At 52.4% G+C, this 23,756-nt stretch overlaps 6 protein-coding genes across 6 annotated transcripts; 3 read left to right on the plus strand and 3 right to left on the minus strand.

Annotated features, from left to right (window-relative positions):
- Positions 1–3,917: 3,917 nt before the first annotated feature.
- SCP_0400420 (hypothetical protein) lies at positions 3,918–4,240 on the plus strand (the record flags this gene model as incomplete). Its single annotated transcript, XM_027756783.1, has 2 exons — positions 3,918–4,002; positions 4,062–4,240. The coding sequence occupies 2 exons, from the start codon at positions 3,918–3,920 to the stop codon at positions 4,238–4,240; spliced, it is 264 nt and encodes an 87-aa protein (XP_027612584.1).
- A 3,962-nt stretch (positions 4,241–8,202) lies between these two features.
- Positions 8,203–9,565, minus strand: SCP_0400430 (hypothetical protein; the record flags this gene model as incomplete). The annotated part of the gene is made up of 3 exons (XM_027756784.1): positions 8,203–8,206; positions 8,269–8,717; positions 8,771–9,565. 3 exons carry the CDS (start codon positions 9,563–9,565, stop codon positions 8,203–8,205), a joined length of 1,248 nt encoding a protein of 415 aa, XP_027612585.1.
- Positions 9,566–10,645: 1,080 nt separating this feature from the next.
- On the minus strand, positions 10,646–11,806 carry SCP_0400440 (hypothetical protein; the record flags this gene model as incomplete). Its single annotated transcript, XM_027756785.1, has 7 exons — positions 10,646–10,832; positions 10,883–11,026; positions 11,084–11,115; positions 11,169–11,189; positions 11,244–11,286; positions 11,349–11,456; positions 11,691–11,806. The coding sequence occupies 7 exons, from the start codon at positions 11,804–11,806 to the stop codon at positions 10,646–10,648; spliced, it is 651 nt and encodes a 216-aa protein (XP_027612586.1).
- A 1,770-nt stretch (positions 11,807–13,576) lies between these two features.
- SCP_0400450 (predicted protein) lies at positions 13,577–14,530 on the minus strand (the record flags this gene model as incomplete). Its single annotated transcript, XM_027756786.1, has 1 exon — positions 13,577–14,530. The coding sequence occupies one exon, from the start codon at positions 14,528–14,530 to the stop codon at positions 13,577–13,579; it is 954 nt and encodes a 317-aa protein (XP_027612587.1).
- Positions 14,531–15,497: 967 nt separating this feature from the next.
- SCP_0400460 (hypothetical protein) lies at positions 15,498–20,644 on the plus strand (the record flags this gene model as incomplete). Its single annotated transcript, XM_027756787.1, has 10 exons — positions 15,498–15,503; positions 15,554–15,562; positions 15,634–15,951; positions 16,012–16,080; positions 16,131–16,316; positions 16,366–17,276; positions 17,332–18,984; positions 19,036–19,635; positions 19,687–19,903; positions 19,961–20,644. The coding sequence occupies 10 exons, from the start codon at positions 15,498–15,500 to the stop codon at positions 20,642–20,644; spliced, it is 4,653 nt and encodes a 1,550-aa protein (XP_027612588.1).
- Positions 20,645–21,690: 1,046 nt separating this feature from the next.
- SCP_0400470 (hypothetical protein) lies at positions 21,691–22,759 on the plus strand (the record flags this gene model as incomplete). Its single annotated transcript, XM_027756788.1, has 2 exons — positions 21,691–22,571; positions 22,624–22,759. The coding sequence occupies 2 exons, from the start codon at positions 21,691–21,693 to the stop codon at positions 22,757–22,759; spliced, it is 1,017 nt and encodes a 338-aa protein (XP_027612589.1).
- Between the last annotated feature and the right edge of the window lie 997 nt (positions 22,760–23,756).

Below are 23,756 nucleotides of genomic sequence, written 5' to 3' on the forward strand. Positions count from 1 at the left end.
CGCTCTGAAGCTGAAACTTCCATAGGCCCGCCATTCAGTGCATTGACCGACGCTCCGTGGACGGATGGCCCTCTCGCTTCGCTCTAACGGTCTTGTGTTTCCGGCTCATGATGGATATCCTGCGCCGAAATTGATATCGACGATCCCCCACTCAAAACTGGCCATACGAACGCTGCGCCCCCAACGTAACAGTGTTGCCAGAGCCTGCGTTGTTGTGACTGTGCACGTGCTGCGGCGGCGGTGGCGACGTCCATGTACCCCAGGTGCGTCGATAACTGAATTTGACTTCGCGTTCTGATTAGGCTTGGCGTTCGCGCGGGAGCTGATGCTATTGCCATGGTACTAAACAATGTTGCTAGCATCAAATATACCAGTATCAAACATACCAGTGTCGGTATGCCTGTCAGCCGGGGCCCATAGGTCCCCGTCATTGTTTCGCTCTCCTATTTGCTGGGGCAAGGAAAGTGGCGAAGATGCAAGTCCCGTCGTGCGACGCGATATTAACAGCTCAAACAAGGTGATCTGCACTGTGTCTCGTTGCAAGTCTTAACGCGATGTCGATATGAATATCATATCGGTACTGAGGCCTGAGCACTGAGTACAGGCCTCCGCTAGTGTGATCTGCGTTTCCCCATCCGAGCTGCAGGGAGTATTAGAAGGCGTCTAATCTAGAACTCTGCCCGTGAGTGACCGGACGCGAGTACGCCCAGCGCGACCCTAGCCTAGAGAGCGTTACCACGCGACCCGTACGTGTTTATCAGTTTACACCGGAAGGAAATAGAGTGATGAGTCGATCCGCACGATAAATTATCGAGTTTCTAGTGCAGGACAACGTCGATGGATGGCACGTCGCGGCTTCTTTGCAATGGCCGTCGCTGGTGTTAGGACTGCAGTCGAATCCGATTGGACGGCAGATGCACATCATCCAAAGGACTTGCACGCACGCAGGAGTCTGGCGTGCAACGCCTCGGTCAGGTATCCGGGATGATGATCTGCAGTCGAATTCCATCGGATGACCCGCGCAACCGTATGACAGTGTTGTGCACGCACCGCATACAACATATCGTACGACGCCGCAGGCAGATGAACGATATTCGCACACCATTTCGAAATAAGAAGCGCAACACGAGCGGTGCTGCCAGATATCACAGCCACCTGCAGCCCACTGCGGGCAGCGCGCGACATCCCGAATACAAGGAACATACACATACCGGCCACAATCGAGCAACTTCAAGGAAGAACACAGCGACTCGGACATCGAAGCTTGGACGCCGAGCCAAGCTGTGAGTGTCAAGGTCGCCGGGCGTCTAATGCCTGTTCACTGCGCATGACGGCCTGCTGCTGCTGGCACTGGTAGTCAGTGGGGAGCACGGGGTGATATGCCGCGGGACGGACGCAGCACTCGAAATGCTGCGGCGGTGTTCGTTCGAGCGTTGTGACGGGAAGTAAGCGGGGATGACACGTCGACTGGGGGACGGCACCCACGGTTGATGGCCACGGTCAGTGACTTGAGAAGAGTGGGCACGAGTCTGCTGGAATGCCCCGAGGTGCCAGTGTGCGTACAAGTCTATCAGTCAACGCCCGGCGAGCGTCGAATCCAGGATATCCTCCTACGGCGTGCACAACGCGTGACAGCATGCCGCGGATACGCCGATCGTCGATTCGAGGATGTGTGGGTGAGGGTGTGGCGACCGCGCGCAGATGAGGTCGCACGAACGTCGACGCCGCTGGGAGAGCATCGAGGCATGTCTCGTTCGGGTCGCCTCAGCCTCTCGCGGGAAGGAGCCTACACCTGTCAGATCCAGCGTTGTGGAGATCATGCGATGGGGGCCTCAAGGAGCAAGTACAGGAGGCCTGTCGGCGAACGATGGTCTGTACTCAAGGCGTGTCGTCGGGATCTGTGAAAGCTAAATGAATGCCGGTATCCTATACAATGAAGAATGAAAGCAGAAGTACGCATACTTACCTAGATGCAGGTTAGATTGAATGGAACACAACCTCTCCGACTACCACCACGAGACTAATTGACACTCGACGCGATGAATGAATTGAACGCCACTAACGAACGCAGATTGACTCAAAGGTGATGATATGCAGTGGGGCAAGCCACATGGTGAGCTCTGTGTGCAACATGATTCAGTGAGCTTGAAAGCATGATATGACAGTGATCCGCACTTTGAACATTAGTACCGTAAGGTCAGCGCATGTAGACCAGCCTAGTCTGTGTCAGATGTACAAGAAAGATGTCGTGCAGTGGACCATGGTGACGGTTAAAGTGCATACATCCGAAATAGACGTAGAAATATGGTCTCCGCCACTCGAATTTCTCCCTTCAAAGCAGGCAGTAAAGTAATGGGAATACAGCGGCCGCTGTGGACAGTGGACAGCTGTGGGAAAGCGGTGAAGATGACTGTCAAATTAGGCAGGTTGAACTGTAAGTTCACGCCATTTGCCTGCTGTAATAGCGCTAGGACCAGTCAGGCGTTCTCTCAGGTTTGGAATTTGCCAAAGTCATGACAAAGGCGAAGCTGGGTTTTCGCAATTCAGACGCGGGATTGACTCAATCATGTGCGTCTCTCTCTCAGACAGACTTGGCTGCCAGTGTGGCTTACTAACGTGGCTGGCTGAGGTGCTAGGTCAAGTATTCCTAAGCACGATGATCAAGCTTTAGAGGATGTCGTGCTAACGAGTGCCGGGGAAATACTGCTCATGACTCCTTATGACCGACGGGATGATCACGATCGTGCAAGTTCTCCGCCAACTTCGGTCTTTCTAACGAATGGCGGTAACTTCTGAATCTGCGGTGGCGTCCGATGATGCGAAGTGATCGTCAATGCTCATCCCACATTTGAACATAGGCACAGCAACGCACTCGTCTCTGAGCCTCTGGTGTCGATCTCTTGAAGCTGTTAGAGTTACGCCTCGTTGAGAGGGGCGCTTATTGCTTAAGATTGTAGACGATGAGTCAGGGAGATGCCTACTCAGGTGAGCTCTTGAGAATGGATATGGTCGTGCACTGCCCACTAGTCAATGGAACTGATCGCTCGAATTAGACTTGCACCCGCGTAATCTCTTACTTACTGAAGATGGCGTGGATTTGCCCCACTATACCGTTCCGTACAACGGAGCTGATGGAGATTGATCATCCAAGACTCATCCGAATGGTTGTAGGGAGACCATCAGCCTTCAGACCATGCGCTATAGCTGAATGTTCCACCGAATTCGAGCTACGCTCACAGACCCTGAGAAATTCAACCGTCCGCATCGATTTCTCAGGTGCTCTTGAGTGCAAGACGACAAGTTTAGGGCACAGCACCTGCCAGTGCAAGAGGCTGCTGCATCAGCGTTGTAAGGAAAGTCTCCGGCAGCGGAGCGCCAGTTGCAGCGTCTGGCGTGGGCGATGGACGCTTTTGTCGCGCTCGCATCGGAGGGTTGGAACCTGATATCGGCTTTCATTCTCAGGTCTCACATGACCCACTATGTCGGGTTAGACGTTGCAATGCTCGCGACAATCATGCTAACGGTACGTTCAACTCAAATGCTCTCTTGCAGTGTTTAAGCGCGACTGAAATGGATAGCGGCCGTTGAAATCGTCCTCGTATGCGCGAAACTTCCATTCCCGTCTTTCTCGATAGTATTCCTGGGCTGCAGTAGGCCCGACAAACGAAATCCGATATCACCTTCGAGCGCGAGCGCACCCTGCCGCGACTCGGCCCTGTATTCGTACCGACAAGCGCCTTCGGGGTAGCGAACCGAACGCGATACTGAACGCCCTGGGCAGGCGCTGTCTGCGACCCACTCTCCACCCGGCTAGTGCGGGCGTCCGCTCAGGCGCCATGTGAAGCGTGGGTTTTCGGGCGAGTGGGGGGGAGGGTCTGCCGATTGAAAACGTGTAAGTTGATGCGCACGACACGCGTATGAACGATAAACTTGCAGAGAATATGGTGTTCCCTGATCAACAACACATCACGGAATTATGGACTCATCTTGCACAAGCCGAAGGTACGCTGCGTATCGGTTTCATCATGCTGTACCATATCGTTCGAGCAGGATAATTCCAGATAAATTGACATGGCCTCGAGCCTGTATGCGGGAAGCGCACAACGAGAGCGGGACGGAGCTCCTCCAGTGCAAGGCACCTGGTCGCGATGTGGACAATATCACCGTCGTGGAATACGACCGAGTCAAGGAGATCGATATCCAGATACTTCAGGTGCGGCATCGCCAAGAGAACTGTTAGAGGCAAGTGAGACATTCTAGGGCGTCCGTTGACGGAGCGGTGGAGGTATCCAAACTCCAAGGACACGCTTATGTACAGACTCTGCAGGGTCTTGGCGAACCTTGTACTCATAAGGGTGCAGAGGTCCCGCCAATCGCCCTCGGTAGGAGGATCGTCGTGAAGGGCAAGGTACAGTACACGGAGTGGGCCGACCAAATATGCAAGGAAGACGACGGTATTACCAGTGTCTCCAGTAAGTTGCAGGTGTGTCTAGGAGATCCTTTTATGTTGTCTTGGAGGGTGTTTGTCTGGAAACAATAAAACACAAAACACCGTCTGTCAGCCAAGCCAACTTATACAGCTTCGGGAGTGCGCGATACGCACAATAACGAAGCTCCCACCTGAAGAAACTATCTATTCTTCGCCTCATGCAGCCGGTTAGGTCAAGCTGAACCGAATGTAGTGCGAGAAGACCAGCGACACACTCGCCAACGTGCGGTGACACTGCATCACTTGCTCTCAGATAGAGCCGCTCCAGTGTGGTCAGGTGTTGTAAGGTCCAGGTCAAACAGGGAGGGAGATCGTGTAGGCAATGCACATGACAATGCAACAAGACACTTGAGTGTTACCACGTCCTTCAGAAGATCGTCTAAGATTGGGGTATGTACCATGTGTACGGTTAGGGCTAAGCTCTCCAGGCCCTCGTTCAGGAATAGACGACAAGCCTTGAGCCCATCAACAGTCCTCGCTGTCCATGTGAGTGATCTAAGATGAGGGAGGAAACATGATTTTGGACGCATTTGCTCCAATGCAGCAAAGACAAGAGATGGATCTTGTACGGATTCATCATAGGCGATGGAGCACACATGCTTCTCATACGCAATAGAACATGTCCAAGCCTCCGGCTGAGGAAGTTTGGTCTACGTGGCAACGAGGTGAGTGAAGGATAACAAAGGAAATACAACAATGTAGCTTACCATCCAATCCAAGTGACGAGGAGTCCAACGGAGGGTGCTTGGTAGTAAGGCTATCAGTGGGGAAAAGGATGGAAGATCGCGCCATAGAATCGTATGCACAGGTTCCTTCAGCGCTTTGGAGGTTCACGCGAGGCGAGAGAGCGAACGAAAACCATCATCGCTGTCCCGGGATGATCTCAAGAAGCCTGTGGTCACGACCGCGTTGAGGGGAATGGCGGATAACTGTAGGGACTTAGTTAAGCAGCTACCGATGCGCCGGTAATGATCATCGGTGGTTGGTGTCTTGGCTGAGAAGTAGTGTGCATCTAAGCGGCTCATCTGGGTCGTCCTCGATGATATCCGTTTCACCCAAGAGGAGCGGAAATATAAATGCTGATCAGCAGTCATCATATATGCATACACGCAAGAAAAAAAGTACTATGGAGGTGCTGGTGCGGGAAAAAGAGGAAACTGAGTTGATCGCGGTTGCCCTTCCAATCACTTCTGAGATGCCCATACAGACTGCGTTCCTGATAAAGGTGGAAGAAGAGAATTACTCTGTTCTCAAGAAACTGACCAATCGACGGGAACTAACCTCAGAGTCCGATAGTATTCCAGGTTGCGTACGCATTGCAACAACCCTCAGCGAGACATAGAGACATACCTGGTCACTTCAGCCTGGCGTGGCCGTGTAACATAGCACTGCGAGTACCAAGCCAGAAATATTTCTACTAGACATGGAAGGATAAGACGATCGTTGCCGTACACATGAGACTGTCAACAAAATATGACCTCCACCGTCAATAATTCGTGCGTGAAGTGAAAAGAGAGCGAATTCGCCAGAAGAACCTTGCGCCAGGGAGAGATGGTTAAATTATGTGAATTTCGATGACAGGTCCTAGCAAGTTACTTGCGTGGGAAAGCGGTGAAAATAAGGGCCCGATTTGGTATATGTCGTCATTCAAGCCCACGCCTGTCGACGTGAAAGCCGGATATGTGTACGAAGGCCTGCTTTGAGCGAGTTAGTCACCCACGCAATAGGCTGAGACTTACCTCCAGACTTTTTATATGGATGCTGTCATCCATCACGCAGCGAGCACTGATTCAGGCCTAATTGCACGGATTAGACTTGCCATGGCACAATCTCCGGCTGACTGATACGATGTTGAGTTAAGATATCTCCCCGCTAAGACCGGAGATCATGCACCTTGGCCGAAGAGTATTGATTCGGAAAGAGCACGCAGATATACAAATGCTGCTGTCATGGGCCCTGCAACTTCGGAATCATCTGTCAAAGTTGCGCTGATGGTTCAATTTCTCAAGAGGCACTGAGCGCGAAGGCGACCCATCCACGGATGAGATGCGTATGTGCGTATTATCATGTTTGGATCCTCGGCGTCGATCTAGGAATTGATTCACTCAGTCGACGTCGGAACCGCATTCGGGCGTCCGGCAAATTCTGTCCCCACCGGCGAACAAGTGGAATAGAGGTTGGGTGACCAACAAGGGGTGCATCACGCTAGATGGCAGAGGAGGATCATAATGAAAGTTGCTTAAGGTGTACTCAAGCAACGACTCTCTCGAGGATCCTCGTCTGTGTCACTGCATGGGGCCTGCCGTGATCGTGTTTTCGCTCCATTCAGCTGTGCTCTGGCACTGACTGATTGAACAAGGTGTACAAACATGCATGAATACACCGTTGAAATATTGACCACTCATCTCCCTTCGAACCTTGATGAGGGCTATTGTAGGCCAAAATGCAATCCGATGCCACCTTCAACCAAACGTGAACTCCATGCTACTCCGATTCCGACTCGGGGGTCGTATGTGCGCCTAGCGATAGACCCATTCGTGGGGACAGCGCAGTCGGTTCGCCACTGAAAGCCCACCGCAAGCGGTGGCCGCTTCGGCGTCGGTGAGTGTCTCCCTCCACATAGGGCTGTGCAGGCTTCTCGCTGTGGCGATGCTGATTCGTTCTGTCGTGGGTTCTGTCGTGTTGCGGTCAGCTGAATTGATATAGGCAGGTAATGCGCGTGACGTACCTACATTCGACGTCCTCCGAGACTCACCCAGTACGGTAGATAATTACGACTTCTCAGTTGTGTAGAACGGATATGTTAAAGAAATGAGCAAACCCACGGCCCCCACGTCAGTAGTGGGATACGTCACCCCATCAAAAGCAGGAGTCACTGGCTGATCAACTCTTCCAACACGTAGAGCATACGCCGGATTTTAGATTCATTCTGTAGGAGAATTCGTAGATTGCGGAGTTGCCTGGAAGCACGCGATGGGAGTCAGATTTCAACGTTGTTCATCCAACTACGAGCGCGCACCTGCAGTGCGGACAAATCTTTTACCACGGAGTACCACTAAGTGGAGGAGACCGATATCTATCCAGCTGGAGATATTCTACGTACGGCGCCGCAAAATCAACACATGTGTTGAGCGTGGGAGAGCGGTGAATATGGCGTCCTAATCGAGTAAGTCTTGTGCGTCGCCGGGAGCATGACACTCGAGGCAGAGTGAGTTAGGAAGCAGAAAAGAAGAGATCTACGTTGAAACAAGGACAGCCTGTTGTTGATCTGAAGTAAGGCCTTCGTGCCACAGATCGTGCGCTATCAACGAAAATTGTACGACGCGAGCAGTCATCGCGTCGCGGCGCTGCCAGCGCGTACCGACCGGCAACAATGGGTTCAGGTTGCAAGGAATTATATGACCGGCCAGATAATTTCCACCCCCGCCGTACGCAAGGCTGATCAGGAATAATCGGAGTGGACCAGCATGCCAATTAGCAGCAAATGCGACAGACATCGGCTTATATTCTAAACAAGAACACATTGGAGTACAGAGGATACACACGAAGGCGACAAGAGCATAGGTATCGATGACAACATCTTTACAGCTCAGAGCGGAAAGTCAAGACGACGAGAGCAAGAGGACAGAGGGGACCACGTTCACGAGCTAAGCAACGACGAGACTACAGAAAGCACGATCCGTGACATGGTACACACCTTCACATCGATGGTATCACCTGGAAAATCAGAACAATAGTATCAGCTTACATGGATCAAGACAAAAGGCGGAAACACTTACACAGCTCTCTTAGACGTGGAAGCCATGCTGGAACGACTAGACGGAAGCGTAGTGCGCGTTTCCGTCACACCCGATGCACCAGCTGCATCTTTGGCCAATGCCTCTTGAAGCTGTGCAAGTTTCTTCGCCAGCTCGGCGTTCTCCTTGGCCAACGTGTCTACCCTCGCGATCTCCTCCTTTCTCAGCCTCTCCTCTATGTCCGCTCTCAGCCTCTCCGCCTCTCTCCGCCTCCTCAGCTTGTCCACTCTGGCCGTCTGACGCGCCAACTCCTCCGGCATTTCCCCAAAGTACTTCCGTTCCCTCAGTATTTCTTCCCTCTTTTTCCTGAACTCGGCCCGTATTTCATCTGCATCAGCCCTGATGTCCGCAGGACGAACAATGGGAAGCGATCTAAAGTGCTCTGTTTTCGACCGCTGAGGAACCTGAAACTGAGAATCGTCCTGCACAACCTGGGATTGAGAATCAGACTGCGACTAACGAGGGGAAGAGAATGTCATTTTACCTGAATATTATCCTCAGATTGAGCACCACCTGCCTGGGGAAGAGAACGAGGCTCAACCTGGATATCCTCCTCGGGAAGAGAGCGAGGCTCGGCTTGAATATCACCCTCGGGCAGAGCATCATGCACAATCGGCACTGTGCGCGTGTTGTCCGAGTTGATATTGATGTTGTCGCCTGTAACCAAATTGTACACTATGCCGGCAAACCAATAACAGTTAGTCTCGAAGGCATCATACTTCTGCTTAATTTTGTGAGCAACAAAACAAGCCGCAAGGAGGGAGGCGACGGATTCTGCACGCTTTTCCGGTGGCACTGTGTATGAGCCGTGTACAGTAGACCTGGCAGTGCGACCGGCGAGGTAAAGCAGGGCGCCACGTTTTCGTCCCATAAACAGAACGTCATGGGCAGGAGGAGCAGCAGTACTACCGGAGGAACCCAATGCGGCGTTCAATGGCATCGCGGAAGCACCCCGACCAATCCTCGCTCCTTGGCGCTCGACCAAGATAAATCCGACCTCCCTCCCAGCAGAGTTAACGACGGTACCAATTAAGAACTCGTGTTCAACGCCTTTGTCGTGCTTGTAGAATTTAAGCACGCTAATGTACAGGTCGCGCGCGAGCCAGCCCCGGGATTCGTAGTCGTTGATGACATTATAGACGGGAAGGCCTATGTAAGATACGCGTTCCTTCGAAAAGTTGTCGGCCCAGGAGTATTCGGGAGGCTGGTCGCTCATGAGTCGTCTGAGTTGAGAATGAATACGGTGGAAGATAAGGATGAGAGAAAACTGGAGGCCCATGCCGGAGGGTGTAATTCGTTCTTTAATGCCTGAGGCCTGTAGAGCGAGAGGAATGCGGCCACTGAGAGAGTGGAGTGTGGCTTAGCAGCGAGCTCGCGAGCGCTAAGTCAAACTAGTGCTTACTAAGCGAGAGGAATAGGCGCCTTAAGCGCCAGCCTGTTCCTGCACCTACAGCCTCTCACTGCTTTTCATCCCACCCACCTCCCCTTGTTGATTCAAGCATCCTAGCGGTGGTTAGCCGTGTTCTCAACGACTTTCCGCCGCTTCACGCTCGAGTTGGATTCCGCGGTGGAGAGGGAGGTGTAGGGTGTGTCAGAGAGGATAAGTGATGCCTTCGAGGACACGCGTTTCACCAAGGATTGGTGAAAAGTAGGTGTACTGCCAGTAGAGAACATGCTGTGAGTCCACAGCTGGCGAAAAGTGAGAGATATTTGGAACCTGGAGATCCTGTATGTCCTCACCGAATTTCCAGGATAGCCGGATTATTTCCCGTCACCTCCCGCGGCGCCGGTGCAGATATCCAAGGCCGAGCAAGATGCATCCCGACGTATGTTCGTCTGGAGAAAGCAAACCAGGTATGCCTACACGTCGCGCGAGTCCCGAAGTTGTCGCCGTTGAGATGAGACTCCACAGCTCAGCCTCATATGGCAGGTGACTTAGATCATAAACTTCTCCGGCAATGCATTTCGGAAGAAACCGTAGGGTCAAAGCAAGCTGCAAAACCCGAGTCTGATACAGTAACGTCCACGTGGAACGCGGACGGTTCTTGGTACGAGACTAGAGGAAACCGTAAGAAGAGAAAAGGCTAGATTCAGTTGTAAACAGGTAAAGAGATGACAGTAGAAATAGTATCGCCCGAAGGCGCAATTTCGGACAGGGATAGTCACATAACGTACATGCTACATCATCTGGACCCTGCACCGTGAGCGCAGTGTCCACGCATATCTACATGCACCCAGCAAGTCATCCGGCTTGTACAATACTATCTCCCACACGAGCACATCATGACGGCGCGCGTAGCATCGTCCGTCCAGATAAACCGCAAGGGGAGGCGCACCCAAAGGACGTCCTCAAAAGAGACTAGGCACTTGGGGCACCGGAGACTCCTTCTGTGGGTGCAGTCGCCTTCCCCTTCTTCGAGTTCTTGCTCCCCTTCGGCCGGCCGCGGGGACGCTTGCCTGACGGCTGGCCGTCGCCGCCAAGGTCATCCCCGCCGCGCTTGATACCAACAGCTGCCTCGGACTGCAGGCGGAGCTCCTTGAGGTATCTGCGGTATGGCATAAGTAAGGAGAACACCTAGAAAAGAGGAATGCTAACTGTGCGGACTTCTCCTCTAACGTGCTCTGCAGGCTCGGTAGAGGGGGCTGGCCCAGCTCTTGCCGCAGCCTATCAACGTCTTGCTTCGCGACGGCGTACTCACCATCTGTGATGCTTTGGATCTTGTGGTGGAGGTCTGAACATCTGGCAATTGCAGTCAGACAAGCGCGAACGTAAGCTTGAGGAGTACTAAGGACTTACTCTCGACTTAATGTCGCTTCCAGCAGGTCGGTCTGACAACGATTCATTGGCAAGGCAATCAGCAAATGAGCACGGCTAAACGTGCCTTGTCTCGATCTTCGTTGACCTAAACCACCACGATCTCAACCTCCACGACATGAAAAAATGCATCGAAACGTACCTCCCGTAAGCAATTGAGAAGCCTCAAACGCTCACTCTCCAACCTAGCGTTCCCACTAGTGAGTTCTGCCGCTGCATCATGGTCAGGGGTAAACCGAGTACGCGCCTGTTTCTCTGCTCCTTCAGATCCTGGATCGCTTTGTTCTTCTGCTCAAGCATCGCATGCGAGGAGAGAATATGCGCAGTATGTAGTTGTAGTGTCAAGGCATGCTTTCTGAAATCGTCACAGGGAAAGAGTCAGTTAATGCAGCAGCGATGCACAGCCACGGGTAGAGATCAAGTCGAGATCGGAAAGTGGGAAGGCTCAGGAGCCTGTTGAAGACAGGCTCGACGACAGAAGAATTGGACGTTAACGATCCTGAGACGTAGAAACACGATTGCATCACCACTCATAAAAATCGCCTCAAAGAGCAACAGCCGCAAGCATACATCATGAGCAAACGCGTACTTTAACTCTGCAGTCTTCGCGAGGTGAACGAGGTTCTTTGTCCAGTCGCCTTGAGCGAGGAGCGGTGCGCTCGCTGTCGCGGACGTCGAGGGGGAAGCTGCAGACGCGCCGGACATTGGGACAAGGAATTGTTGGAAAAGACGGGGAGGGTTTTCGGGGACTCGGCGTACTCCGGGAACTGTCACTCTCCAAGTTGAGTGCCAGAAGGCGTTTTGCCTCGTGTTCCCACGCCTGTGTATGCTCCCTTTGCGCGGTCGAATAATCACGAAGCCATGCCTCACAAAATTTCTGAGGAACGCTTCCGAACGGGTTATATTTGAACGCCTCTACAGAATTACTGTCACAATGTCTTCGCACAAATCTGATAGAAGGATGCACAATCCGTACAAAAGTAATCTAGCCACTCCACGGATTTCTGCAAGGTATAGGAGGTTATCAAGGGGAGGACAATGACTTGTTTGGCGCGTACATGCTGCGACTTTGACCCGTTTGCTGCGAGTACTGGCGCGAGTCTTCGTCGGTATCGTGACAGCTCTGGGGGGCTGCGCAACAAATGTACATTTTAACCTGAGCTCCAGGCCGATATCAAGGTGAGCAATGTCTTACTGAACCAGAATCGTCATCGTTATTGTCGTCGTCGTTGGACGATCGACGTTTCCGCTTAGAAACCTAGATATCCGTCAGAATTTGTCAAGTGCAACATACGATGCACGCACTATGGGTTTGGCCTCCCCCAACGCTGTATTCCTCGAGGCCTTGCCTTTCGGGACCCAGCCTTCGGGCTTTTTTTCGACCGGCTCCCTCACCCAATCTCGCTTCCTGTCCAGACCATAGAACGCTTGCGCCTTCGCCTTCGCCATGCCGCCCCAGTCCTGCTCGCTAACCCAACCCCTTACAAGCTCAAGATCCTCCTCCCTCTGTGCTTGTAGCTGTTCCACAGAAAGGTCTGCACGGTCGCGTACACACTTTCGCCAGATTGCACGGGTCATGAGCGCAATGGTGCCTCCAGGGATGCCGTAATCCTTGAACTCTTTCTGAACCGCATCGGTAACGCCGTTGGTCGGGTCTGCGATTCTCCACTTAGTGGGCTTCTTGGTAAGGATGTCCGGCTTGTCTTCCTTGAGAGCGTCGTACCGCAGGCGGACACGGCTCTCTTCGACTGCTGAGAGTGTCATTACAGGTGGTGGGAGTGGGTGAACAGATAGGGAATCGATTCCTGCGTCCTGCTCATCGAACCCGGTTAGACTAATTCTTTCGTCACTAGGCGATCAGCTGTGCGTAAATCCCCCTAAACAAGCTGTAAATACTGCCGATATCTGATATGGACCGCAGTGCTGATAAGGACCTGGTGCGCGCGTGTAAGTGGGCGTGGCGTCGGGCTTGATTGCATTAAGGAATGTCATTACAAGTCCCCGATCAGCTTTGTGGAGTCCTTCTGCACATGTTTTAGCCTGCCGTATACGTAATTGTAGACGGCTTAGATGTGGGTGTTCCGTATACCAGCGCATTCCGCCTTCAGGTGCACCAAACGCTACTTATATGACGCGTGGCTACGCGGTCTCGTGACTGGAAGTCCATTGGACGACATCTATGCGGTTCATGTGGAACATACGGCTGTTAATATGATCTCCTGTAACATAGGCAGACCGACATGGCAGCGAAGACCGAGGAGGATATTCCAAATTCCCAAATGTAGAGTGCGAAGAGAAGTGAGCCATGCGATCGATTCCTCCGGGGTAGGTATGAATGAGGAGGGTATAAACATAAGAAGAATAAGGTATTCACCATTCAATGCAACGAAAAAAAATAGAGTGAGTGTACCGCTATCTCAAAACTGGAAAGCGAGACCATGACATCCTCTGCTACTCTCGCTGCTCACCGGACCTTCATCGCAGCAGGCCTGTGTGTAGCGTCGACGGAGCTCGTGGTCGTACTCGCGCTGTGGTCGGGGCAGTCAGCAACGACTTTACCTGCCAGGGTCGTGGATGTAGGGGTCGATATAATCTGTCGGACACTGGCGATTTTTCCTCGGACGCTGGAGATTTTTCTTCAGACGCTGACAACTTTTCTTCAGACGCTGGCGACTGTTCTTCGGACACTGGCGACTTCTGCTGCTTGAGGGCCACGCGGCGCCAGAAGCTCCGCCCCGCACCCTTGACAAGCTTCCCGATGGACGCGAAAGCATCCTCCGCGCCGAACGGGTCCTCCTCAATGTCCGTGTGCCGATGGCGGTGCCGCTGCCGAAGGGCGCCTTGCTCAGGATCTTCAACAATCTGAACCTCGTCGGACCAGGCGGGCATGGATACGTCGTCTGGGTTGATGCCCTGCTCACGGAGGAGGCGGCGGTGCCGCAGGATGCGCGAGCGCGCGGCGACGCCGAGCGCAATAGTGGACTGCCGTCGGCGCGGCTCGATCATGGGAAGCGGGGCGAAGGCGACTGTGCCGTGCACTGGGAAGATGAGTGATGAGGAGGTGCGCAGGATGGAGGGGACGCTCGGACTGGAGCTGGGGAGGGAAGAGGATGAAGAGGTGACGAGATCGGTGGAGACGCTTGGGGTGTCTAGAGAGGTTGAGGCGGAGGCGGACGTGGAGAAGGATGATCGTGAGGACTCCAGGCTCTGTGAGGGATCTTCTGAGATTGGTGATTCGGTTTGCAGACCTGTTGGGAATTTAAAGGTCTCTTCAGACGATACAGACTCCGCCGACTGGACATCTTGGGTTTCTACGGAGGGCGGATCTCCCAGCGGACGGACGATGGATATAGTCAGTTCCTCTGAAAGTGACGTCTCGCGGTAATCAGGGAGCAAAACCTTTGCCTCCGCGGATGGCATCTGAGACATGGATGGTATTGACTGTGATGAAGAAGCTGTTTAGGACGAATCGGCAAGCAAAGTGCGGACTTCCCGATGGAATAAGATGGTGTAAGGCTGATAATACCAGATGACATACTTACTGTCTATACACTGTCTATACACCACACTACTCTTAACGAACTTCAATTTACGAGGGCTGTCAACGCAAAGCAGATGACGTCGGTCGATACGCTGCCGTCAAGGAGAGCAGAGTTGCGAAGATCTTCTTCTCTGCAGGTGGTGCTTGGTCAAGATACAAGAAGTTGCCTTGGACTGAGACTACAGGGCAAATATACCCTGAGTAACAGATCAATCCACGGTTTTCGGAACACTGAATGGGCACACGACGGGAGGTGATACTGTGACACTTACTTGAAGGTGTTAACTGTGTGTCCTTTCCAGCGGCGCGTCCGATATATCTGAATTATAAACAACGTATTGCACCAACTGCAGTTGTGCACCCCGTAGCTATGTTTCGCCTGAAGATGCCAGCTCGGGGGTGGAATGATTGTCGTGGCGGGTCAGCGGAACACCAGTGTCGCAGAATGTAGCACAGGTGAAGGGGGGGTTACAACTTCGGGTTGTTAGTGATAATGATGAAAGGAGCGTGAACGTTGGCAACACTGGCAGCCAACTGCAGGAGGGAAAGCGACCGACCGTGTAATTGTCAGAGGCGAGAGCACGCCGGATGGCACCTTGCCAGAAAAGGTACTCGAAAAATAGCCGACGTTTCAAGGTAATGAGCCTTACAACATGCACTGTCCCATGAATACTGTATGACTCATCATAGTCGATAACAGCTTGTGCTCTCACATCCTGCCAAAAGAACGAGCCGACTTGCTGTGAAACTAACCGGGCCAAGTATCCCGAGGTTCAGCCAAGGTTGAAAAAGTCTCAATCTTCCTACGGAAGACTAGACGTAGGACATCGGCAGTGGTTGTTCTTCAAAAGTCGTATGTACGTATGTAACTACAGCACTCGGGCGTACCCAATTAACGCGAAACTTGTCAGTCAGACGAGGTGCGGCTGCTTTCCAGCCAGACCAACATGTCCCTGCTAACCGGTGAATCGTCGTAATATCACTGTACAAGAATATTCAAGCCATGTCTGTCTCACGCTCCGAGTCGCAGACTTCGCAATCTGGTAGTCGTAGAAGGTCCAACACCGCACAGTCTGTCTACAAGAGCACGCCAGCGTCGGTGACTCCTCTCAAGTTTGGCGACTCCAAAACCCTGACCACATGGGTGCATGATCCCAAAGAGTCACCGAATGCAATTCTCAACCAGTCGTGGTGGCCAGGTGTAGCAGAAGGCGACATGATCAAACTGTCTGCTAACCCCGCTGAAGGCGCGTCGGGCTACCTTTTTATCGTACAGAAAGACGAGGGTATGGTCAAGCACCAACTACAGGTAGGACTGTACCAAGCACTGCCGCGTCTTTGGAATGACGAGTAATTAGTGTTGCACCAGGTGTCTGTTCCAAGACCCGTAGCGGAGAAGTTTGGCTTGAGGAACTATGGCGAGGTGACGCTTACGAAAGTATGACGGATAGTATTTGCTTATGTCAACGTGCTCACGGATACTTTCAGACAGACAAGGGGAAATGTTGCGCGGAGTATATTGAGCTGACGTTTCAGGACCAGTATCTAGGACGCAACGAAATGTGGCGATTGAGCTCTCATCTCGCAGGCCAGTGTGTATACTCGGAACAGGAGATATCCTTCATCGGGGTCATTGCCGCGAAAGTGCAGGGAATCTATGTAGACGGGAAGCAGGTGAGGAGCATGCGTTATTTGTGGGCATTGCACTGACAGGAACGGTCAGGTCTCCGCGGCTTACGTGACGTCATCCACGAAAGCTATCTATCGTTCTCTGTCTGCGAAGATCACCATCTTTATCCAAGTGTGCCAAGAGCTATGGGAATTCGCGGGCGACGGCGAGCGTTACAATGAGAAGATTGCGCATTCCTTCCTCCCAGCGCTGTTCGCAAAGTGGCGCGAGGCGGGGACCAACCACATCGTGACTATCGTGCTAATCTCGCGTGTGTTCTACGACCATTCGGAGATTGACTACGCTGCCGGACCACTGAGGCAGGATGACGAGGGCAGGTGGTACAAGGACTTCTTCAAAGTTATTACCGATCTGGAGGTGCTATATGACTGGAAACCGACGCTGGTGGGCCTGAAGGATTCGTTCTGGGCGTTTCAGCGTGACATCCTACTGGCACACCACTACCACCGTGCGTCGCCGTCGGAGCTGCCCGATCAAGTGCGCCTAGTAGGCCATCTCTCGTTCGCTCACGATGGGCCCATTCTCGAGGCGATCAATCTAGGACTCAATCCGACGGAAACGCACTATGTCGACCGTTCACTGTCACTTACCGGTTCGTCCACGATACTCATTACGCCTGGAACTGGCTATTACCGCGTCTCGAAACGACTTCTCCGTCTTACAACGACTCGGATGCTGGATCAAGGTTTCGCACTGCACCTGGTGTCGCTCGCAAAGGCCCCTCTGCACCAAAGCCCTGTCTTCTGCTTCAAAGGGACGGAGCCCGACGGGAGAATGGACACCAGCGGAAAGGTCTCTTCGCGGACGTTTGACCCCCTGTGGGGCGGCGATGATGATTCGAGCGAGATGTCTGATCGCGACAAGGCCACGTTCTGGTGGGAGCCGTTCTGGATGACGGCGTCCTTCTGGGACAGACAGATGGATCATCCCTTCAGGGAAGACAGGTACACACCTCCATTTACCTCGTCTCAACTCGTACTAAACAAACTTCGTTACAAGGTTCATTGCCCGGGCGAAGATGCACGAGATAGAAATGCTCGGTCTGCTAGACCACGACGTTCTATCCAGCATTGAGATCCCATTCTTGCCCAAGTCGACGCGCATTCCGGCTGATACGCGCAAGACCGACACAATCTCCCAGGAAGAAGCAGATCAATTCGATATCGATGTCTTCGCTCCTCCTCAAAATCTTGCGTCTTTCCCGACCAGTCGCAATTCGCTGGCCTCATTTGCCAGCGCTGCAAACACCAATGCGTCTGTTCGCGTAGGCGAGGGCTCAAAGAGGTCGTCACTGCAGAGAATATCTGAAGTCTCTAGAATAGGCCTCAGCGAGGAAAGTCCGCGAGGCGCTCCGCTGAACCTGCCTCATGACGGGCTACCATCTGACCTTGAAAACAAGTTCTTGACCGCCCCGATGGGCACGCTGAGTACTTCGCCTTCACAGTCTTCCATCCGTTCCGCCCGATCTGCAAGATCTCACAGAAGTACGGCTTCCGCGAGTTCATCGAAGACTGCGCATTCGCGTCAAACGGCGCAGAAACCTGCGAAGTCAAAATTCACTTCGTCGTGGCTCTTTAGCCCTTTCAGGAGTGGGTTGAGCCAGCCGCAGACATCTGCTGTATCCGCGTCTACAATCAGTAGCCCAACGAGTCCTGAGCACACTACCTCCGGTCAAACGAGTTCTACGGCACCTACCGCGGTACCAATGTCCAAGGCCCGGTCGCCGCAACCTATGACGATCAGACCCCTTCCCGTGAGTCGCTCACCAGAGAAGAGTACAGTTGAGGAAGAACCTCTACTGTCCCACCGCAGTTCTCTGGCTCGTTACTCTCCGATCAACACCCCACCTCGAGATGATTCGCTAGGGAAACGTTGGAGTGCGATCGTGAATAGCTCAATGGCTCCTTCTCTCTTTCCATCGTCTCCTGGATTCAGAACTAACCCATGCAAACCGCTCCCATCGATTTCGTACGCTCAGTCTTCTTTGGCCAGGCGTTGGCAGCATATGTTTCCGCAGCCACTTTTGAAGCACCACATCAAGTGGAAGGGTATGGTCACGCCTGGGTGTCTTCCTCTGACTATTGAGCATTTCCCAACGGCATCGGAGCTGGAGACGTCGTATGATGTATTTTCCTATGACTTCGTCGTTGACCCTCCCGAGATGCGCTCATTTCTCGTGAAACCACCAAATGCCACTGACGGCCCAGACGAACTTCGGCGCGCCTGGGCACTGGTAGTCATGCGAGGTATGGTAGCTCTGCGGCTAGCGCAAGGCTTCCAGTTCGTGTTGCATCCATCTAGGAGGGAAAATAAGACAGATGTTGTCAACGTACTTCGCCGTAGCACGTCGTACGCCACGGAAGATGAGATGAACCCGAAACCAACCGGCGCTGCACAGGTGCTCATATCCACACACGATCACGCACAAGTGCTCAGCTCCACGCGCGATCCAGTGTATCTCAGCATGAGCAGCGAAATTCACCGCATTGCGTACAGCGGTGATTCGATACAAGTGCGCCGTTACGTCCGTAGGATGCCCAGGGCACACCCATTTAAATACCAGTGCCTCATATGGCCGAAGCTCGGCGTTGGCTACACTGAGCTGTCAACTTCGTTCTCGTCGCACGGTTTGGAGAACTACGGTTGGAATCGGTGAGCACATTTGGTGAGACTTTCTAGCCTTTTTAGGCTGATACTTGAAAGGCTCGACATGCTTGTTGCAGGATACGAGAATCAGTTCAGCGAATCTCTCCGCTATTGGCGCACCCGTTTCGTTGTCATACCGACGGATGAGACTCAGTTTAATAATGTGGGTCCAATGGGAGAGAAGATGAATGACGAAGAGGTTCGCCTGCTTGGCATAGACAGGTTGGCAGAGATGTTCTCCAAAGCGCGATGGCAACCACGCGAAGACCGCGGAAAGTCGATTCCTCCAGTGCGATTCCTCCCGACGGATTTGGGTCCTTCATCATGTGTTCTTGACGAGAATCTCACTGCACAGCTCGACGAGATACATGCTGCCGGGCCGTTGCGGAAGAAGATGAAGAGCGAAAGGGAAATCAGCACAATGTCCCTGTCAGCGATTGCCAAAGCGATGCGAGAGGAAGATGGTGTCCCCATCAAGGACTACAGATGGCACGAGAACAAATACGCCAACTCATTTGTTGGTTCCGACTTTGTCTCATGGTTGGTGCGTGAGTTCCGTGATGTTTCCACACGGGAGCAAGGTACAGAGTGGGGAGCCAGGCTGCAAGAGCAGGGCTTGTTTGATCATTGCAGAGGCACACACGGCTTCTTAGACGGGTGAGTAATGATAACTTACGTAGGATGCAGGCTGATACAACTTACTCACAGTCATTACTTTTACACCTTGAGGGGAGAGTATATCGTTCCCATGACGCCACGAGGCGGTTGGTTCCGTTCCGCTCGTCATGTATCGGGAGAAGAGTCAAAGACACAATCGGGGCTAAACTCCCCCAGCGCTGCAAAGCCATCACCGTTCTCTGGCAGAAGAACGAAGAAACGGCTTATCATGAGTCAAAGTATGGTCATAGATATTGATCCTAACAAGGTACTGGCTCTGAACTTCATCTTGAACACCATACTTATCGTGCTCGGAATTGCACAGCGGAGTGATCAAGCAGAGTCAGTCATCCTGCATCACGACATCATTCACAATCCTGCAACGTGTTTTCACTTCGAGCTACAATGGATTGGTACAACTGCAAGGTGCATTGACGACATTCTCCGCCAATGGGGCCGGACGATCGAGCGCTATGGCCTTAAACTGGTTGAAGCCTACGTGACCCAGATTAGCGACATCAGGGAATGCAATCCGTTCCAATCTTGCTTTCCAGTTCCTCTTGCTTTGCCACCGCCCACGCTTCCCGATCTGGACAAGCGTGTCGCTGAAGGAGTCCAGACGAAGCACTACTTCGAGTACGCTCTACTCCGCAAGTGTGGATTTGTGCTAGATATCGAGGCAGCAGACCTATACCCCGATCAGGTGGATGTTGTCTATTCCTATCGCCGCTCGCCGTTCAGGTACTCGCAATGGGTTCATCACTCAGGTGTTGCATTCGTGCAAGTCTTGGGAGGCTGTGAAGGATTTTTGTTCTTGACAAATCGGCTCATGGCTGCGGGTAGGATTGGAACAACACTGAAGTATCAAAGGCCTGCGGCCGCTGCCGAAGATATCCGGATCATGCTGCAGAAAACGTGCGAGGACAAGAACGAGCTTGCCCGGTTTTATGATGAAGAGTTGGCTCGATTAAGTCGTGTTCCTGAAGAACCTCCACCCCTCCGCATATAATGTACTTGCGCTGGTGCATTTTCCTGCACAGATTGCACTTGCTCTCCCCGCGTAGGCGGAAGTTCCCGACGATTGATGTCTTCCCTCTTTTGTCCCTCTTCGCACCCACACTTCTCCTACTTTTCTGGGCATCGGATCACAAGGCTCGATCCTTCTCTCTCTGCTTTCTCCCCATGGCGTACCTGCGAAGGTGCCTCACGAAAGAGGCCTTGATTAGATGTGGGGACGGCTTCCGCGAAGTCGGCCAACGAAACCCGTTGGCCTTTCGGGAGATTGAAATATGGACTGCAGGGTCCCTAACGAGCCTGATGTTGCAAGCTGATCTGTATCTTATGGCATCTACCGTTGTTTTTCCATCCGGATACTGCCAAATTATATCGGCAAATGGACAAAGTCAATGACATTTCTGGTATGGTCTCTCGAGTTTGTCATGGCTTACGAGAACTTACGGTCGAAACCACTCCGTATGATCAGTTGTAGGTTGCTTCGCCTTTTTACTCGAGCTCGGCTCACCTCCTTGTCTCGGTTCCGAGACTTGATAAGCAATTTCCAGGATCCAGCTTATCATGCCGGTATCTGTTGACCGAAACTATCATCGCTATAGTCCGTCATATATGTCTGCTATCCGTGACTGCTACATCTCAGACTTAAGGCGCACAGGCAGACTTCTCCGATGAAAAATGCCCGCAGCCACCGAGGAACCAGTTTTGCAATCGTCCAAGATTCTTGATCTACCTCACGACGTTCTCCTTGACATTATCGCCCATCTATCTGGCGCTGATATTGTTCGCCTCTTTAGCACTTCCCGGATCCTTCAAGCAGTGACAGAAGAGGAATCAATTTGGAGGCATCTATGCGCTCGCTATGGGCTGCACGATGTTATACATTTTGGCGGCCATTCATTCTACAGAGTGTATACGGGGCTGTTACACACCTATGGCCCCATAATGGGTCTTTGGGCGAGCGACGCGCCTTATACAGGGATTATCCTCCAATTTCGTCTAGATCGCGGGAGTGAAACCCGACAAGGAGGTATTGTCGGGGAGATGTGGAAGTTCCGTGCTCTCGAGCCTGAGGAGCCGGAGTCACCAGAAGTACCGGAATTTCCGACATTCATTCGTGTCCTCAGGATTGGCTTCGACGCCCAGACAGCGTTGCCATTTGCAACCGTCCAACGTAGTCCTTTGCTGCGAAGTAGCGCCCAAGTATTCTGCTGTTCTAGCTGGAGTGCAGACCAGATAGGTGTTGAACGCTCGGACATGGGAACTATCGCTGTGGTTTTGGGGACGAGGCAAGGAGTATTTCTGCATACTCGTGTTGGCCAATTTCCACACCCGGACTTCCCTAGTTCCAACGCCGACATATGGCGTGATGGACATCATCGTTTCCCCCGCATACCACCGATACCTCAGCAGGACTTGGATCAGACTGCGACTATCGCCCAAATTCCTCGTCCACGCGTCCCTATCATTTTCACAGTGCCAACGGACGAAGTCAAGCCTGCTGCTATCACAGTAGACTGTCCCTACAGGTGCATTTCTGCCAACTGGCCATTCCTTGGTTTCACCAATCTCATCCCATTCGCGCCACGTTTTTATCCTTTGCGCGACGAACGTAAGAAAGGCATTCACCCGTGTTCGGAATTATGGATTCCGCAGTCTTTGACTGGTCTTTGGTTCGGTACTTATGGACCTCATGGCACCGAGTGCGTATATGTTCACTGGGATGACATTGAGCGGTCCTTATCTGCGTGGAAGATCACTGGAGATGAGAATGTGCCTCGAGGAGCACTGACGTGGACTTTCGCCATGGGTCGTCCGTATCGCGTGCCCGCCTTGCAACGCGAGGTGTGCGTGCAATCGTTTGGCGACCTAGAGAAATGCAGGGTTTATTCTGGTACAGGTACGATCAGTGCTCGCGGATATATGTAAGTCTCATTCTGCTTACCCGAGTTGACTCTGCGTTAATGTGCACTGCAGGCCATATCAGCAGGTGCCGTGCTTCTTGCTGTTGGGCATCGTGGGCCCAGATGAGCTGCGAATCTTTTGGATGGAATCTGAAGACGAAGAGCTGTCCACCTATGTCCGCTATAAAGGCTCGGGATCTCCAGAATGAAGCGTAATTACAACAGCCCTTTTGTCAGACACTACACGGTGAAATTCCTAGTCCCGTGGCAGTTGTATTTTTCCCTTACTTTCATCGATGCTGCACATTTACGGCAGAGCTGAAGATTACTCCTTGCTATCGCGACTTATTTGTCTGCTATAGATACTTGAAATTACGCTGTTCCGAGAGTTTTCGATTCTCCAACCCCAGATTGAAGTAGGCCCGACGTGATGATCGGAATGAACCATCAATTGCTGAATCAAGACCTCCACGTTGCTCACTTGACTGAAACACTACCTTAACAACATCCTGTTAAGTTCCCATATGGAGTGCGTAGTCATACATATATACCATTGTCCTCCCGGTAGGGGCGTGAAGTGTGCTGGTCTACATGACATGATATAGAAGATCAAGGTGGGATCCGAAGTTACCAGGTCCAAATATTATGCGCACAAACTGCACTCGATTGCTTTATCCCCTCCATGGCATCGGCGTACAAGTCACCAAACGGGTGGGAGAGTCCCTCTGAGCATACGACCAATAGAATCGACAACGAGTTTGGTCAACTTGGGGAAAGCGTACGACGGGATGCAACTGCAACTCTTCAAGGGTGAGGCAAGAGGTGGACAGATTCAAGATGTCGTCATCATTGAAAACGAGGGACCATCGGGAGAAGTCGATATCTAGGCATCGCAGATGTGGAAAAGCCGCAAGGTATGTCAAAGGAAGCTTCCGTGATGATTCGTTTCGAACGACGCGAGAATTACTAGGTCCACCCGAAACGCGCAAGATTTGCAGGGTATCGGCGAACTGCCTACAGATGATGGCGCACATGCGTCGCCAGTCATCGTGTGAGAGACGTTCATCGGAAATAATGAGTGTAAGCTGGCAGAGAGGGCTGGTGGCAAATCCGAGGAATGCGCTGATAGACAAGCTGTCGCCGTTAAGGCGCAGGCTGCTAAGCTGTGTAAATTTTCCTCGGAATAAGTGAATATATGTCGGACCC

Source organism: Sparassis crispa, assembly GCF_003851025.1.
Source record: "Sparassis crispa DNA, contig_000003F, whole genome shotgun sequence".
In the NCBI taxonomy this organism is placed as follows: domain Eukaryota; kingdom Fungi; phylum Basidiomycota; class Agaricomycetes; order Polyporales; family Sparassidaceae; genus Sparassis; species Sparassis crispa.